The following is an 11,590-nucleotide window of genomic DNA, read 5'->3' as shown; positions in this document are numbered from 1 at the left end:
GCTAGACTGTGGCTGCTGATGCTGAGGATCGTTGGATGACAATCCAACTGTTCCCATCTTCAGAATGTCATTGTGCTCTTATTACTCACCTCCTTGGTCAGAGAATTACCTGGGTGCCCACAAAAGGATTCTATAAAGTTTCCTGACCCTGGCCATCCAGAACTTTCCAGCCTCAGATCCTGGGGCTGAAATGAGAGGCCCAGATTCCCTTCCCAATATATCTGGCCTTGGGAAACAGTAGAACTTGGCTTCTAGGGCAAAGAGAATGTGGTCTGGGCCTCCCACACAGTCCCTTATCAGAAGCTGAGCCAACAGAGTGCTAGGACTGCATGTGCGTGCACACCGTGAAGCCCCTTGTACCCAGACATTCTACTGAGAACACTGGCACTCGGTGTTCTACCACTTCCTCCAGTCTGATCCACTGTGTGGAGGAAAAAATCAGAGCTGTCTAAGGAGTGCACAGCATCTGAGCCAGTTCCTTCTGAGACAGAAAAGAGATAAAGGTATGAGAAGAGTGTGCTCACTATCCCACCCACGAAAGGAAATGACTTGGTCTGCCTCCTGGCCATTGGCTCCAGTCACTTCTGAACTTATCAGTTCTTCTATAATGAGAACCTTGACTGATCACACCAAGTTCCCCGCCTACATACTATTGGTTTAAATTTATGCCGGACAAGGCTCACAGGCTCTTCCTGTTTGGAACCCTGGTCGTCCTAGCAGCACAGACTCAGGCTTGGGAGCTGATCATGCCGCTGAAACAACTGCACAGCTGGCTGAAAGCTGGGCTCCTTGGGCTCCTGCTTCTCCTCCTCCATGTGCAGGGTGAGGCTCCCTAAACAGGCAGTGGGCACTGACTGGAGCTGCCTGGAATCCTGCATGTTAGCTGCTGGGCTTGTGGGAGAAAGGGTATGGGGGTTACTGGAAATAGTAGAGTAGGGTTTCTCAATGTATAGATTCTGATCATAGAAAAACCCATATATCCAATGGTCTTAGAAGGCCTAAACTGCTAGTTTTTTTTATACTACTTTCTAACTGTAAATTTTCTCTTCTGTGGTTCTCAGTTGTTGAGACTATCAGAAATACGCTTTTTCCAATGGTCATTACAGGCTGAGGACTGGTGCTATAGATAAAGGTATAGGAAGTGTGTGCCTACCAATTTCCCCAACAAAATCCCACACATGTTGTGAGTCCAGCAGCACACAGAGGGTCAGACACATCTAAGATTACTCCATACTGAGGAGACAGTTCAATGTAAGGAGTTCTGGAGAGAACAGTAAACAATTCAAGAAAAAGTGAGAAGGTATTTTTCCCTTCTTGGTGTATGGTATGACTGTATCTACTTTTGACATTTGGATAAGAGTGACAACAATCATGAATTCATGTGTCCAAATAGCCGTGAGTGTCTGACCTCTTTGGCTAGAGAAATTCTCTGATGCCCTTCAAATGGGTAATAGTAAATTTTATAGCCCTGGGGAATAGGGAAGCTCCCATACTCATACCCCACAGCTGAGTTGGGGGATCCTGGGTTCCCTTCTCCTGTGCCCAGGTAACAATGTGATGGGGAAATATCCCAATCATCTGGCAGCTAGTTACAGAAAATTAACCCTGATGCTGTCTCCCCAGCGGGTCAGGACTCATCAGAGGCCAGCCCCATCAGAAACACACACCTAGGCCAAGTCCGGGGAAGTCTCATCCAAATAAAGGACAACAACATTGGCGTCCACACCTTTTTGGGAATTCCCTTTGCCAAACCACCTGTAGGACCACTGCGCTTTGCACCACCTGAGGCTGCTCAACCATGGACTGGTGTGAGGGATGGGACCTCACACCCAGCCCTGTAAGTTCTGGACCTGGAGGGTTTAAGTCACTGGGGTGAGAATGTGCTCTGAGCTATGGGCCACTCTGAAGTGTTTCCTCTATCTCAGATACATGGAAGTTTTCTCTCCTTGTGGGGCCGTGCTCCATGTGTTTTTCTGATGATGTGTTCAAATTGAGTAGAACAAGTGTGCCAGGTAGCTTGGTCAGAGCTTGGCACTCATGGGGAGTTCAATGCAGACACTGTTGAGAACAACAAAGATATAAAATTGTTCACAGTTTCTAATTGTGGCCAGTGGTCTCTGTCACAATGCAAGGGATCTCTAAACTTCAGTTAATGTGACTTATCATGCAGCAAGCACTCCTGAATTCAGGAGAATTCACTTCAGGTCCCTGAAAATTGCAGTCCTGATAGATACATGCAAACCCACTCTCACAATCACTGTGACAAAAAACAGAGCCAAGTGCCATTGACCAAGGGACAAGCATATGCAATTAATTTCCTCTGGAGACACTATAGGCAAAAGAAGTTCCCTGAGTGTCTGTACTTGGGATGAAGGACTGCTCACCACTCTTTAGGGCAGTGTCGTCCATTGATTCCTCTGTTATCTGTGAGAGTACAATACTCCCATATTGAAATCTTAGCGATTTTTTATGTTGCTGTAAAAAAGTACATAATATGATAAAGTACATAAAATGTACATTAAAAAGTACATAACATGATAAAGGCTATTTAGAAGTGAAAACTGCTATTACATGCTCCAGACATTAATGTATTACTTGGGGGAAACACAGTGAAACAAAACTACAGGAGTTGATAATATGTCATCCATAACGGTGAGCAGAGACTAGAAAATGCTTTCATGCCTGCTAATGCTTAGCTCACTTTTCCATTCTTATATAGTTTAGTGAATGCCATTATAGACAGCCAATCATTTCCACAGAGACGTCTAGCAGTGTCTCTCTCCCAGACTCAGAAAGATTAACATCCAGGCCACACCCAACTGGAAGCCTTTCTAGAAGTCAGGCTTCACTCTAGCTTTCATGGAGCCTCTGGCTTTTACCTTGGTTTGAAGTGACTTAGGGAGGGAGTATGTGTTACCAGGCATTGTGAGGAGCATCAGCTGAAGGTGCCTGAGAAAAAAATCAGGCTCACATTTCTTTTTGCTCACAATACATCTTTTGGTATAAATGCTATTTCCATTAGATGTCTGCAAAATATCATGACTATCATGAAGATCATGGAGAAAATGAATATGACCGTGCCTCCCATCTCTGTATCTGAGGACTGCCTGTATCTCAGCATCTATGCACCAGCTCATGCCCATGAGGGCACTAACCTGCCTGTGAGTGCCAGACCATAGTCAGGTTGGGGAAAGGGCATTTTTTTTTTCAAGATGATTAGAAGGGACAAAAGCAACCTGACCTCTCGTGCAGGATAGACTCTCGTGACATGTCTTACCTCACCTAGGACACAGAAAGCCTTCTCAGCCACACCATGCAGCTGAAATCTGGGTGTGGGGCACAGCACTGGAGCCCTGACTAATCAAGGTCTCCAGCTCTTTGATTAAAGCAGGACTCATGCTACAACTCCAGTCCTGCTGAACTGCTTAGGTGCTCAAGACCCAAACATTTTGGTCACCCAAATTTCCACTTTTGCATTATCTGTTGTGATGATAAGAGCTGATGATCCTTTCCATTTTTAATCCAGAGAGATATCCATGGAGACACCTCTCTTTGTTCCACTATGAAGGGTCTGAGTAATGGTGACATTACTCGATACAGAGAGCCATCAATTCAGAGACACATGGTGGGGATGGGGACTAGAGATATACTGATGGGGCATCTAGAAGGCCCTGCTGTGGCCAAGCCCCTGAAGCCCTGAGGATTTTTGTATTTCTGGAGCTGCACAGAGGCACAGCAGTTGATATATAATAAGCAGATCTGCAGAGCGTGGATGGACTAGGAGCTTCCTGGCCTCTCTCTTGACTTCTCCAGGTGATGGTATGGATCCATGGTGGTGCACTGGTTACAGGAGGGGCTTCCATGTTTGATGGATCCCTATTGACAGCTACTCAGGATGTGGTGGTGGTCACTATCCAGTACCGTCTGGGTGTCCTGGGCTTCTTCAGGTGAGCCTTTGGGCTGGTCTGGACAATGGTAGCTGAGAAGATCCTAGACAGCACTTTGATCCCTGTCTCTTCCACTTCTCAGCACTGGAGACCAGCATGCCAGAGGCAACTGGGGATACCTGGACCAAGTGGCCGCCCTTCGCTGGGTCCAGCAGAACATCGCCCACTTTGGAGGCAACCCTGATCAGGTCACTATTTTTGGCGAGTCAGCAGGTGGCACAAGTGTGTCTTCACATGTTGTGTCCCCCATGTCCCAAGGACTCTTCCACAGAGCCATCATGGAGAGTGGGGTTGCCGTGCTACCTGACCTTATCTCTGACAGCTCTGAGATGGTCTCCACTGTAAGTGCCCTCAACCATCACTGACCAAGTCTCCTGCCTCAGCCTTCACATGCTGGTACTCTGGTGTTCTCTTGTGTGGGAAAAGAAGGATCATTGGAAATAACTTGTTTCCAATAATTTCTGAGATGCTCAGGGATTAACATCTGCTCACATCTACTTCATACTGAGTGAATGAGTTATCTGACCAGCAAACTGCTCTTGCAGCTTCCATCCTTGCAAAATAAGTATGCATGGGCTTGGGTGTTGTTTCATCAAGTTTTTTGTTTGTTTGTTTGTTTGTTTGTTTTTTTCAAAAAAAGATGCTTTGAATGAACACCCTCATGAGGACATAAGTTCAAACCCCCAGTACTCACAAAGGGCTGGAGATAGTGACATGTATCTGTAATTCTGATGTTCCTGTGCTTATGTGGAGACAGAGACAAGAGAATTCCTGGATGTAGACAGACAAGCTCAGCTAGTGTAGGCAGCAACAAAACAGAAGACACTGTCAATTAAGGGAGGCATTGAAGACTGAGACTTTGTCCTCAAACCTTCATATACAAACCTTGGCACCCTTATTCCATCCCTCATACATGACACAGAGAAAGATGGGTGGAGAAATCAAAACTACTCTAACAGAAAGAAGTCTGTAGGTAGAAAGCTTACTGCCTGCTGGCTGTCACGTTTGACCACTAGGGGAATTGGAACAATTCATACTTATTCCATTTCCCACAACATACATGACAGAATGGAAATTGGAGGAGAGAGGATCAACTTGGAACTGAGAAATCTTCTTCCTGCTCATTCTCTTTACAGACGGTGGCCAAACTATCTGGATGTGAGGCCATGGACTCAGAGGCCCTGGTGCACTGCCTGAGAGGCAAGAGTGAAGCAGAGATTCTGGACATTAACAAGGTGGGAGAATTTTGTGTGTCTGAGAACCTGGTCTACATGATGAGGAATTCTGAACTACATACCTCATCTTTATGAGTTTGTGTTCTTTCAGTTTGTATATACAATGAACATGAGCTTAGGCTAACCTAAGTGCGGATTAGCCTTAGGGTGAGCAATGCACCCTGAACTAGTGTGAAATGAAAAGAAACGGTGAAGGTAACTCAATGGGCATTAGCTATTTCAACAATTTCTGCACTGATGTTTAATGTTCCTCAGGACTTCAAGGTCATTCCTGCTGTGGTGGATGGAGTATTCCTACCCAGGCATCCCCAAGAGTTGTTGGTTTCCGTGGATTTTCACCCTGTCCCCAGCATCATTGGTGTCAACAATGATGAGTATGGTTGGAACCTTCCCATGGTGAGGCACAGTTCCAATCCTCTTGGAGCCTGAAGACCCATATTGTAAGCTGTGGGAACTCAATCCATCTTTAATCTAATTCCCCTGATCTAACACTTTACACTGTCTTGTGCTTCCCAGGCAAAGGGATCTGCACAGACAATAATGGAAATAAACAGAGAGAACCTGAATGCTCTTCTGAAGAATACAGCAGAACAAATGGTGAGAAACCTCTGATCCTGTCCAAGTATAGGGGTTCTTCTTATCTCCTTTCAGACATATTTCCTAGTAATAAAGCTCAGTACATATTTCTGATTCTTGGTGGGGGTCCTCAGAGATGAAGCTTTTAACCTATACCCATTGTTATTCCAGGTGTCATTCTCCCAATACCAAAGGCTGCTGCTTACCTAATGTAGAATATACCTAAGCTCATTCTTGCTGGTTTCCTTGATGTAGATGCTGCCTCCTGAGTGCAGTGACCTGCTAATGGAAGAGTACATGGGAGACACTGAGGACCCCCAGACCCTCCAAATTCAGTATACAGAGATGATGGGGGACTTCTTGTTTGTGATCCCTGCACTCCAAGTAGCACATTTTCAGCGTGAGTACATCTGTCATGAGGCTTAGGGGAGCATCTCAGAGATGTGGGTCACAGTGAGCACTGTGGTATCCAGGTTTTCTTGTGTCTAATTCAACAGAGTAAAATCTAGATACAGAGGAGAAAATGGGTTTCTGACATTCAATTGAATTAGCAAAACCACTCTGCTAGATGGCCTGGGCAGTGTCTAGCCAAGGGCTTTTCCATAGCTGTGTTCCAACCTGGATCTCCATCTCCTATTTTACGTCTGTAATTCCAGGTAACCAAATATGCAACAGAAAACCTTCAGGTGGCATTCAGCTACATCACTCTCTGTCTCCACCTGCAGGTCCCCATGCTCCTGTCTATTTCTATGAGTTCAAACATCAATCCAGCTTTCTCAAGAATACCAGGCCACACTATGTGAAGGCTGACCATGGGGATGAAGTTCCTTTTGTCTTTGGATCCTGGCGCTTTGGCATGGAACGTGAGTCTTCTTTACTTTTCTCAAGCTGAATGAGGTTCCAAATTACTATTTGGGGACTTCTGAGCTCTCAGTCTTTTTGAGAAAATTTATGTTCTGAGAGAAGACAAATCCAATGTTGTGGCCCCAAAATCAAAGCTGATTTAGAATCTTCAACCCTTCCAGTCTAGCCAGTGATAGAGAACCTGACAGCACAATGGCACAGAAATTCAGTTAGAGGCTTGCCTGGCTCTTGGATACTGTATATAGCAAAGAAGGGAGGCAACAAAGCCAATAGTGTGGGGTCAGACATCACCTGAGGTGGTGAGTTTGAAGAGTGAGTTGACACTTGCATGAGGTGGCATATACATTGTCTTCCTCATAACTACAGTTAACTTCACTGAGGAGGAGGAGCTGCTGAACAGGAGGATGATGACGTACTGGGCCAATTTCGCACGATATGGGTGAGAACACACCTCTCTCTCAACCTAACACATGCAGGTCTCTATTAAGGCTCTCTTTTGAATGGTCGCCTTCTTGCCTGCATGGATCTTCCATTGCATGAATGTTTTGTCTACACAATAGCACATTTATGCAGGTACCTTATAGTTAGCAGATCTTTGTCATCTCACAGTGACCTACCTGATGAGCTATGGTGCTGTGGCACTGTTGTTGAGATCTTTCCTCTTAGAGGCAGATATAGAACTTGTCAGGTAGTTCTTTCCCAACAAGGAGCAGAAATTAATGAAGTGACACTTATGTGCACATATCAAGATACCTGTATCATCAGACCCCGTAAACACTGGCTGGCTGGTTTCACTGCCTTGATCCACATCAGGGGATCAGGCTTTGTAACAGAGTGACCTAATCTTTCTTACCTGTGTGTTATATTCAAGGAACCCCAACAGCCAGGGTCTACCCTACTGGCCTATGTTGGACCATGAGGAGCAATACCTACAGCTGGACATCCAGCCTGCTGTGGGACGAGCCCTGAAGGCCAGAAGGTTGCGGTTCTGGACCAAGACTCTGCCCCAGAAGATCCAGGAGCTAAAGGGGGCTCAGGACAAGCATGCATAGTAGTAGTGTTCTCTGTCAGGAGAGGTGTGTGGGGTTCAAAGCAGATGTGGCTCATTCTAAAGTTACAAAGTCCATTTATTCATTTTTATTTGTTCCATCACTCACATAAGCATTCCTAACCTCTCCATTTGTCTTTTCAGACATGTATTTCAAACCCTCTGTGTGTTACTCCTTATTCTCTTGGGCAGACTTTCATTAGAGTCAATAAATGCTCTCATTACAGTGTGTGTGTGAGTCCTAAAGTCACTTATCTCTTTTAACACTTCCCTGTGTTTAGACTCCTGTTCTTCCTTCTTTTCTTCCTTCCTGCCCTCCATTATCTCCTCCCCATCATCACTCTCCTCTTCTCCTAGTCCAAGACCCTATTCAAATGAAGCATAAGCTTCAGAGACCGTTGACTACAGGGTTTGGCTGTATCAAAATCCGGTATAATCTCTTGACAAGTTCATGTTTTATCATGTTTATACTTGCCATCAGAAAGCCTTTTCCCAAGCCCTATTGCCTTCATGAGTTCAGAATGCTGTTTCCAAAGATCATAAACTCCAAATTGGACACAGCATCTGTGTCCTCCCATGTTTGGAGGCTGAGATAAGAAGATTGCATAAGACAGGGATGATAACAAGACCCAAACCTCTGCAACAAACAAAAACCATGGCCGCAGTAACTTACAAAGCACAGGAATCAATCTACTTATCTATAGATTGAGAAATCCAGGGTCAAGATACCCCCAAATTTGCTGTGTGGTGAGAAAGAATTCTCTGGCTAGAGATCTCAAGGTCATCTTGTGCCCTGATGAATGTGTAAACAAAAGCATTACAAGGGTAACATTAAGTTCTGCTGACTTGAACTGGGAGCTGGGAAGGATTTCCTGCCAGTGAGACTGACCGTGTAGGTTGTCTCACTGCAGGACTGAGAAAAGATTTTGTTGATAGCATGTCTTTGCTTATCAGTTCAGTATATACACACTAAAGTTTCAACAGGAAGTCAGAAGGAACTTTGGACTTCTAACAATTATCTCATTATTAATATCTTGAGTGTGGATTGTTTCTATGGGGCTCTGGACTTATCTTAGGCTTGTGTATGTTAGGCAAGTGTTCCACACATGAACTATACCGTCAGACTCTGGATTGTTCAAATACAATTAAGTTAATCTCTTTTAGGTGTCTGGCTTAGTACGTCTGAGAAAACTCTCAAGGCATGTAACTGCCACTAGATCAGAGTTAGACTATTCCCCCTACTTCCCACCGGGCTAGATCAGAGTTAGACTATTCCCCCTACTTCCCACCGGGCTAGATCAGAGTTAGACTATTCCCCCTACTTCCCACCGGACTAGATCAGAGTTAGACTATTCCCCCTACTTCCCACCGGGCTAGATCAGAGTTAGACTATTCCCCCTACTTCCCACCGGGCTTTCCTCAGGTCCTTTTGCTGTTCACTACATTTAACCCTGTTTCAAAGTAAACATGACATTATTTTATCTGACTCTATTGGGTCTTTTCTCAAACCCGACATAAACAGAAGATTTTTGTCTTACTGCATACAATGTTTTTCTTTCCTTTTATTGTGGAGTGACATCCAAGTGTGCACTTTTCACACTTTATATATATTTAATCTATGCACAACTGTTGCCCTGTAAATTAGCTTGTCTTTTTGGGGACATGGTTTCCCTATAGCTGTGGCTGCCCTGTTTATTAGCTTGTCTTTTTGGAGACATGGTTTCTATGTAGCTTTTTTTTGCCCTGAACTCAACATCTCACTGTGTTGACTTCCTTAGTGGTTGGTTTTTAGGAATGGGCCACCCATCTCAGATTTGGTTTTAAACAGCTGTATGGATATTCTCACATGATTTTATGCATTCAAATTTTGTGTATACAACCTAGAGTAGAATTGCTAACTTATGATTTATATGTGTTAAACACTAAAGAAGTTGTAAGGTTAGGCTATAGCAGTGGCAGAGTGCTTGCCCTGAATGTACAAAGCCATAGGCACAATAAAAAATAAAATAAAGCCAGATCAGATGACAAAGGCTTGCAATCCCAGGTGCTCAGAGAGCTGAGGCCAGAGATCACAAGTCAATACTTGTATGAGCTATAGAGAAAGACCAGGGAAAACTGAAAAATTTAGTTGTCGTCTGTCTCCACATAAAAAGTACAAAAAACATCTGATAAGTAGCAATGGAGCCTTTAATCCAGCACTCTGGAGGCAGAAGCAGGTGTATCTGTCAGTTGGTGGCCAGCATAGAATACATTGGGAAGTTTCAGGACAGCTAGGGCTACACAGAGAAAGCCTGTGTTGAAAAAAGGTATAAAACATTAATAAAAATCTTATTTGACTTAGTGAATTATTAAAGAAGGGGGAGGAGGAGAAGAAAGAGGAGAAAAGAAGAAAAGTAAAATAAGAAGAGGCAAGAAATTTAGGAGTGGGAGGAGGAAAGGTAGAAGGATGAAGAGGAGAGAGAAAGAGTGAAAGGAGGATAAGAGGCGAGAAGGAGTGGAAGGAGGAAAAGAAAAAGAAAAAGAAGGGAAGAAAGAGGAGGAGGAGGAGGAGGGGAAGGAAAATGTGGTTCTGGGTATGCTGGGTCTTGGGAGCAATGCAGGAGGCATGCATATGACAATCATGTTTGTTCATGAAATTGCCAAAAGAAAAAAAATACCCAAGGTTCTGCATGCATCTCAGTTGCAGAGGACTTATCTGACATACGAAATATTCTAGATGCAATTCTCTGTGCCCTCCCTCTTTAGAAGCTTTGGGATAATTCTCTACTTCAGAGCTGGTTGGGTGTCCAATTTCCATGTCCATCTTTTACCAACCAGCAAGCTTTCGCACATCTAGAAATGGCTTCTAACACATCTGATGAACAGCGGACCTGCCCCCTCCATTAGTTCAACCTGCCTTGAAAATGAGCATAAGCTGCCAGTTAGGTCAGTCCCGAGATGGATGTCTGTGCCTCAGCTTCTTGAAAGACTGAAGCAGGAGGATTTCATGATCTCTGGAGTGAAAGAGCTACCCATTATATATACTGGATCTCAATAATATATAGCTATGTACATGTGTGAACATGTAAGTATCATAATATTTGGCTTATAAACAATAGACATGTGTTTATAGTTTTGGAGACCATGGAGCTCAAGGTTAAAATATCACATGTGTTATGTGGTAAGGGCTAGCTCTCTATGCCAAAGACTGAACCTTGTGTTTTCAACTGGGCAGGTGGGGAAAATAATGGTGTTCAAGATCTGGACACACTGTATGCATGTATGAACTTACCAAAGAATAAATAAAACCTTAAGGTTATGGTTATACAGATCAGTGGTAGAGGTCTTTAATCTAGAGTGTAAGACCATAGATCCAATTCTCCATACTGGCTTTTTTAGATTTCCTGGTCTCCTGTGACAACTCCTAAAAATCTAACTCTCCTTAACATCCCATCGTAGACAAGATTTGAAAATAGTCATGAGATGCATAGACTTTCAGAACATAGCACCTAGAGGTTCCCATATTGGCACCCAAGTTATGAACAATGGAAAAGTTTCAACTTATTGTAATCAAAAATCAAATGTCACCTATTACCCATATTTGAGAGAATCTATTAATGTAGTTTATTTCTGTCTCAAGGAGCAGGTGGTATAAGCTTTTGAGAAATAGGTCTTGTTATGTATTACCTTTTTATGCCTGAGGCTGTGTGTGTGTGAGTGTGCATGTGTGTGTGTGTGTGTGTGTGTCCAGAGGAGTAGGGCTGACACTTTTGTGTCTGCTGATGCTTGTTTTTGCCCCCAACGACTCTGGTGACCCTGGGAGGCCCACCCTTGCACAATCACAGCACATCTGTGGAGATATTGGACTGTGGGGTGTGTCATAAAAGTAGGACGAGTGTGTCAGAAGGTTCAGAAATGTCCAATAGAGGAGATTCGTATTC

The 11,590-nt window shown here is 44.0% G+C and overlaps 1 protein-coding gene across 1 annotated transcript; it reads left to right on the top strand.

Annotated features, from left to right (window-relative positions):
• The first annotated feature begins 708 nt into the window (after positions 1 to 708).
• Positions 709 to 7,899, top strand: LOC110559744 (acylcarnitine hydrolase-like). Its single transcript, XM_060392123.1, has 12 exons — positions 709 to 822; positions 1,624 to 1,837; positions 3,023 to 3,161; positions 3,814 to 3,947; positions 4,030 to 4,288; positions 5,084 to 5,182; positions 5,438 to 5,578; positions 5,699 to 5,779; positions 6,014 to 6,158; positions 6,484 to 6,621; positions 6,989 to 7,061; positions 7,494 to 7,899. Exons 1-12 carry the CDS (start codon positions 747 to 749, stop codon positions 7,672 to 7,674), a joined length of 1,680 nt encoding a protein of 559 aa, XP_060248106.1. The 5' UTR covers positions 709 to 746; the 3' UTR covers positions 7,675 to 7,899.
• Positions 7,900 to 11,590: the final 3,691 nt, after the last annotated feature.

This window comes from Meriones unguiculatus, chromosome 10 (genome assembly GCF_030254825.1).
Source record: "Meriones unguiculatus strain TT.TT164.6M chromosome 10, Bangor_MerUng_6.1, whole genome shotgun sequence".
Lineage (NCBI taxonomy): Eukaryota > Metazoa > Chordata > Mammalia > Rodentia > Muridae > Meriones > Meriones unguiculatus.
The sequence above is the reverse complement of the archived record's forward strand: the minus strand, read 5'-3'. Positions and strand labels throughout refer to the sequence as shown.

Coding starts and splice junctions, on each gene's coding strand:
- LOC110559744 (XM_060392123.1), top strand. CDS start 747: ATGCCGCTGAAACAACTGCACAGCTGGCTGAAAGCTGGGCTCCTTGGG. Junction 3,948..4,029: donor GGTGTCCTGGGCTTCTTCAG/GTGAGCCTTTGG, acceptor TCCACTTCTCAG/CACTGGAGACCAGCATGCCA. Junction 5,183..5,437: donor AGATTCTGGACATTAACAAG/GTGGGAGAATTT, acceptor AATGTTCCTCAG/GACTTCAAGGTCATTCCTGC.